Source organism: Varroa jacobsoni, unplaced genomic scaffold (genome assembly GCF_002532875.2).
Source record: "Varroa jacobsoni isolate VJ856 unplaced genomic scaffold, vjacob_1.0 scaffold_1041, whole genome shotgun sequence".
Classification (NCBI taxonomy): domain Eukaryota; kingdom Metazoa; phylum Arthropoda; class Arachnida; order Mesostigmata; family Varroidae; genus Varroa; species Varroa jacobsoni.
In genome coordinates, this window is record NW_019213943.1 from 12523 (window position 1) to 19469 (window position 6947).

At 39.2% G+C, this 6947-nt stretch overlaps 1 protein-coding gene across 2 annotated transcripts in view; it reads left to right on the top strand.

Moving 5' to 3' along the window:
• LOC111266013 (uncharacterized) overlaps positions 1 to 6947 on the top strand; it is a 20316-nt gene that overhangs the window by 9435 nt on the left and 3934 nt on the right. Inside the window, exons 5-13 of one of the 2 annotated variants that reach the window (XM_022843121.2) lie at positions 1482 to 1730; positions 1988 to 2307; positions 2587 to 2847; positions 3944 to 4155; positions 4533 to 4747; positions 4985 to 5152; positions 5419 to 5694; positions 6059 to 6221; positions 6557 to 6855. In XM_022843121.2, the coding sequence (XP_022698856.1) occupies positions 1482 to 1730; positions 1988 to 2307; positions 2587 to 2847; positions 3944 to 4155; positions 4533 to 4747; positions 4985 to 5152; positions 5419 to 5694; positions 6059 to 6221; positions 6557 to 6855 (2163 nt within the window). The remainder of the gene's footprint in view (positions 1 to 1481; positions 1731 to 1987; positions 2308 to 2586; positions 2848 to 3943; positions 4156 to 4532; positions 4748 to 4984; positions 5153 to 5418; positions 5695 to 6058; positions 6222 to 6556; positions 6856 to 6947) is intronic. The other variant, XM_022843122.2, reaches the window with a different exon arrangement.

Below are 6947 nucleotides of genomic sequence, written 5' to 3' on the forward strand. Positions count from 1 at the left end.
GAAAGAGGGCTGTCTCAGCCAGAGAAATTCAGGTTTTGGTAAACATATTATTGCCGGCTTCACGCTGGTTTCAGATAAAAGCCATACTAATTGCCTAAGGATATCATATATTGAATCAGGTCTTTATAAATGGGGTAGTAATACGGAAGTTAGAAGTAGAGGTCTGTAGTTCATACGTTATGTTGAGGAGTATACAGGATGTTCAGAAAATTACCCAACTTCATGGGCGAATAATTCATGTTGTAGGCGCTTGAGTTTATCTTCTCGTACATACCTTTTTCGTTATTTTTTTCTGACCGTTTTTTTTATTGAATATGATGAAAAAGTGTACCTTGAAACAAAGACAACGAGAACAATTCGAAAACAGTTGCCTAAGGGCATCGCGAACTTAACTTGAGCTTTTGAATCGCTGGTGACGTTTCAACGAAATTTATGATCCTAAATTATTCCTAAATTAGTTAGTTTCATTTATATATACAGTGTGTATATATATTTTTTATGTAAACATTTTTTTATAAAAACGTTTATATATATATATATATATATATCACTGTTCGAACGTCTTTTAAAAAAAATTTAAGAAAATCGACAGAAGGATACCATTAAGACGATAAAACTTGGATGAGGTTTCCATGCAGCTCTAAAAACACCCTACGTTATATTTATTTTAGCATAGACGCTAAGCTTTGCCGTTACTAGTTCGCAACTCTGTTCGTAGCATTAAATTAGCGGAAATAATTTTTCATAGATGAGAAAGGAGTAAGTTGAATGTTATCCATGGCTAACATTGACTCTATTATTGGTCGTAGAATGCAGTGTCTCTATTATGTTGTAAAAAATGCCTTCCATTACAATATGCATTTTTAAACTTTGCATTTTTTTTTTACCTGACCAAATTATAACCTCTCTCCGGACCATGAAAATTGGAAGAATAGTTATACGTAAGAGATCGAGTGAAGAAATTAAATCTAGAGTAATTAATTCAGCTTTGAAAGGCATAATTATAGCATTTAATGTATGATCACTTCAAAGGTCAATTATTCTAATTTATCGCTTTTCTTACACTGAACATTCTTTACCAGTCGTCAATGCTTTATTTAGTTAGAATAAACGTATTTGCGTTTTTTAAAACTGTATATTAGTAAATTGCGTTCTCAGAATTCAAGTGGGGTTGACTGAGCTACTTTTAAACAAAGTTGGTGATATGTATAGGTTAGATCTTCGTGCGCATTTTATTGCTTTCTTACGTATATATTTGTTATAAGTTTGAGTTTTTCTAGAAGAGATTATCATTCCCATATGGATTAACGAAGAGTGTAATAAGTTAAAAACGAACATGGAATCGACTCTAGATGAAGCAAAGTGTACCTTTCGATGGATATTTGAGTCCATTTATAGGCTTAAGAAGTAGGCCATTTGGGTGCCCACAATAAATTATTTTGCCTATTTTCTTACCGGTGTCGGGGATACGCCTGTTGCAGGAAAGCGAAGGCTTCCGTGAGAAAAGTATTATGCCGAGCAAATACCATAACATGACTGACACGCAGTTAGCTCAAATTGAGCTATTTTATACAAAATCTCTCTATGAAAGAGGACTCATAGAGCTGCGTTCGGAGGTTCAACAGTGCCAGCAGTTGGTGGTGCCAGCAATGGGTGGACACGAGGAGAAAAAGGAGTTTCTCGATGTATTGGATCTCCGCGACAAAGCCGTAGTAGTTGAAGCCAATCAGGTAATATGCAGCACGCTTTGGATCAGGGTAGTACTATAAACCCAGTATCAGTGGAGAAAGGCGCTTTTACGTTTTTCTGTCTTCATCTAGTGCCTTTATTAGAATCAAAAATTGGTACGCGCTAATTTTTATACTGCCATTTTTGCTGTCAACGGTTCCTTAGGTTATTTATAATATTATATAGCCATTGCAGTGCAATAGTTCGACAAAGTTATCTATAGTGTTAGCCATACTGTTAACTCGAATCTGTCGCGCAGGAAAACGATTGTCACACACTGGCGCCAGACCATTCTGATGAAAGTGGAGCTACAGACGACGAAACTCTGGATATAGAGAATCAAGAACACAGTGATTTAACTGTTCCCCAATGCCATCGCTGTTCTCGATCATTTCTCGACCCTGCAACCTTTGCATCGCATGTAGCTCAGTGTAGAGTCCACTGCCGGCAACCATGTCCAAATTGCGGTCTTCCGTTCGCTTCCCGCCTTCAAAGAGATCGCCATATGAGGGAAGCTCACGGTCTTGCCAGTGTATGGCCATGTCCCCATTGCGATGCAGGCCATTTTTACACCGAGAAGTATGCATAATTAAACCACATTTATGGAGATTATGTGTTATTCACAGTTAAAATGATACATAGTATTAGTAAAGCTTCAGCCCTGCAGGGTTTTGCGCGAACCGAGATTCTCTTTGTTATTTGAAGAGTGTAGATTACTTACCCTGTGGCGCTACTGGTTTTCACTTTTTTGCTTTGTTTGTCAACAGCGAAAATATAGCAACATTAATTTTACATTAAAAATTAATCGAACTAGGTGAATAAACTCAAATTAAACTATTTTGTTTAACATATATGAAGGGGTCGTGACTATCACATCTACAAACTACATTCGACAACGCTGAGTGAAACGAACCGGATAAAACTTGTAGAGAAGTATGCCCAGCCATGCGGTATGTGTGATTTTGTGTCGTGGAGTAAGAAAACTCTCCAGGTACATCGGAGATCGGAGCATTTCGCTGTCGAGTGGTCAATTCATTGTCCGGCTTGCGCATGCGGTATGAAGGATCGAGAGGATCTGGAACGCCACGTTGAACAGAAACACGCTCAAGACCCTAACTGGTGAGATCATCTATAAAAAATTAGGTGGGAAATGATCATATTAACTTATATTGTAGACTGGAATGATTAAAACGAAAAAATTGCGAGTCTACAACAAGAGCCTAAAGAATGCCGTTCAGCTCCTGTTTGACGTACTTAAAATTGATTTTTGAGCAGATCATCCTCCAACCAACCAAGAAAGATTTGTTGATTGATTTCATTACGACTAAATGGCTGAATTTCTGAAGTGCCTCGTTGTAATGAAGGAGCTTCAGTTGCTAATAAAGTTCTGAAGCTGGTAAAAGTACCACCAATCCATTTGATAAAGATTAACGATAACAACTGTCTTTGTTGTGAAGACGGAAGGCGCGTATAGGGTGAAGAAGAGTACCTGCAGTTCTGTTTCAGGGCTCTGTCAGGCTCAAAGCAACTGTAACTTGCTTCCCGTCAAATGGTTTAATCGACCCCTGATGGTAACTATCATGATTAGACTGAAGGTTTACTAAAAAGTGCTTACACCTTTACAGTGTACCTCCACGCGGGTCGGTGGACGCTGAGTATTACCTCGGAGCCATGAGCAGGGAGTTGCACAGTTGCTATTATGTTTGTGCTTCTCTTTGCGCTCCTCGGCGCTATTTATCGTCGAATCTTTGTCCATGGATCTTTTCCAGTTCTTCTCTCTTTCTCGTTATGCTTTTAAGCAAAGTCATCTCAACGATCCATGGCATCTGCGCTCTAATCATGTCATCGGTAATTTCTTTAATTGTCCTTTATGTACGACTGCGCCCCATTTCGCGCTTCATGTTTTTGAAGAGCTCTACATTTAAAGGTCGGTACAAAGTTCATCCGATATAAATCGCAGAGGACGTAGATGGCGATCTGGGTTTTCCCAATTTTCTCCATAGCCGTTTGAAATTGCCCATGCCAGTAGGCGTCCGAGTTGCTTTATGTGACAACCCGTCATGTGGCCCGTCAAACCGCTTTTTTATGGGTCCAATAGTGCACGTCCTGAAACAAATATCTAACTCTGCGCCAACTTACAGAGCCCAATCGACAGGTTAAGGGGTCATATTGGGTTTTATTGTTTAAGTGCGAACGACACATTTTTAATTAACAGGTACATTTGCCTAAGCTGTTTACGAGCGATTTCACGGTTAGGAGACGATGGCGCTGCCGCCATAGCTCATCGCAGCCTCCATGAACAAAACAATGGGGAGCTCTGCCAGCAATGCGGAAAGCTCTTTGAGAATGCGGATTCGCTCACTTTTCATCAACTCAAAGCCCACCAGGGTCCGTTAAAGGACCACCATTGTGGTGTTTGTGATCTTCGTAAGTATCAACTAGGATCTATCACAACGATGTTCAGTAGTGTTTGCAGTTTTCTGTATTTGCTCAAAAATCAAGCGGCTAATTATGTGGTGTTTAGAGAAAAACTAGTTTGAATGCTCAAAGCTAGTACCCTTTGAAGCCATCTCAAAATCCGCGTCATGATAATAATGATGGAAAAGTAAGCCGTAGTATAATGCGTATAATTAGTGCCACAACGAACCTCGTTTTACGTCATTAAATGCATTCTGAATGTGTACTTAAAACTGGCACTATGTCCTTTGAGACACGTATTAGTCTAAACATGAATTTTCGAAAAAGGAAACGAAATTTATAACAAAATGTTAGATGATAATAACCACAATTTCCTTTAATTATAGCTCAACGTGACTATCGACACCTAGTTTTCCATATGAATGCTCATCATAAAAGAGGGACTTCACCGTCACTCGACGACCCTTCTACTGAAAATCACATTACCCGGGGTGCACACTGTTCAGGCACAATTGGCACTTCTTCAAAGAGGCCCTCCTCGTTCATTTGCAGAGACTGTAATCGCTCATATGAGGCGAAATCACAATTGATTGCTCATCAGGTATTTCTTATAAAAATAAATCATAACTTGATTGGAAAGTACGAGGGATTTCAAGGAAAGAAGAATTTTTTATCAATCCTATCATTGTCAAGGAAAGCTGAATAAAGTTAATTCTGAAATTACCTTTACCGACCTTACTCTCTCTAAAGGCTTTACAAGACCGATAGCTCCAAATAAACGGTTAGTTACGAACCAGTGCTTCAGTGTGCAGTCATCTCCATGCTATTTTCTTAACAGGTCTGGGTCCATCAAAGATGTGAAGACGACCGCTATCCGTGCCCGTTCTGTGGAAAGCCTTTTACTAAGCAATCTTATTTGGCACTACATTTACGGAGACACGTTGATGAAAGGCCGTATCGATGTGAACATTGCGGTAAATCTTTTGCACATCTCGCTTCACTCAAGGTAAACTTAAAATATTCTAAAAATTGCTCAAATTATATAGATCAGTTAGTTTGTAACTTCGATTACGAATTACTGATTGCGAGAAAAATGACTTAGGACGATGAACTTTTCAGTAATATCCTTGCAATAGTGTATGCAAAGAAACCTTTGGGATTTTCGATCATTTTTGTTTTGTTGTTGTATTCATAAAACAGTCATCCGTTGGCGTTATGTATACCCTAGGATTACCGTTCTCTTGCTTTTGTCAAACGCTTGCCTTCTGATAGGGTCACGTTACAATGAAGCACACCAAAGACTTTCGGTTTCGGTGCCCAATTTGTGATAAGGGATTTGTAAGTCGGGTAAAGACTTTGCACCACCTCGAACAGGCTCATCATTATTCAGCTGTAGCGGCGCGCATGGCCATGGGTGAAGGCCAGGAGCAGGACGGCAAAAACGCCGTCTTTGACGAGATTGAAGTTGAACATTCTTTCGATGAACCTAAAGCTACTCTAGATGACAACGATATCCCTTTAACAAAAGCCACGGCGCAATTTTTAGAGGTATGCTTTGACACCAACAGTTGACACCTCTGTAGGGGGGTGCTAATAGCAGACTTGATTTATGGAAGCTTTTAGTATTGTTGAGAAAATACTTTTTACTTATAGCACTCTGTGTGCCAACTGTCGGTGTATCACAGCTTTGAGTATCACCAGCAGAATAATTAGAAATGTTCTTTACGTATGCGTACTCTATACTACCATACGCATAAAATATGGCTATACCTGGTCAATACGATACGTACGTTTCACGTTGTAATTCTTCACATAACTTCATACTATGAACACTGCCACGGTGCTCTGTTCAAAAAAATGTGCTATCTTTAAATTAGCGTGCTAACGTGTTCATCTGTTACTTCGATTTCAGGAGGAAAACGGTAGCTATTCGGACTTTCGAACCATTACAGCAGAACGACATGATGAAATTAGGAAGGAAAACCAGTGCTTCCCGCGTTCTTCTCTCCAACATTATGGCAGACGTCCCGAAAATGTTCTAAGTATGGTGTCAAAAGTACCCTGTCTTCACGATTGTAAATATTGTTTGCGTTGCACCTATAATGAGTCAATATTATGCAAAATTTGACTTAAAATAGATACTTCACCCACACTGGGCTTATAGAATTCGTTGGAATATTTTGATAATACACATGACAGTAGGGTATGATAAAGTAATTCAATTTTGATGTTAAGGCAGTAAAGTTCACAAATAAGGCAGCAAAACCTTCACTGGACAAGAGTTTACACTGTCGCGCGAATATATTTAGCAAATACATACTAAAATGGTATCATCGCGTTGCGAATATTAATCCGGTGCCTGAAGGGATTTATCGTTTCTTATTTCGGTTTACGATCTTGCCTACATCAGATCATTTCATCGAGCAAGTGGGTCGCGATCAGGACAAAGCACACGAATTTATGGCCACAAAGGAGACTTCGACGGATACGGTACCGTCTAGTGCAATTGTCTCATTTGAGGATGGTCCAGAAAATTGCAGAAACGATGTTGGACCTAATGGTCCAGTAGAAATTTCGGAGCGCGGCAAAGACGTTAATACACCTTCCGGAGGTGAAGTTATATTAAACCATGCCGACGGATCACAGTCTTTGGTTCGATTACAGCCTGGGCAACAATTGTTACTTGAGGATGAGAATGGAGTCAAACAGGTTAGATAATTTATTGTTCAGGATAAAGATTTTTATTACATTTCTAGATCTTAAAGAAATATTAGTGATTCTTAAAATATTTTTTTTTGTAG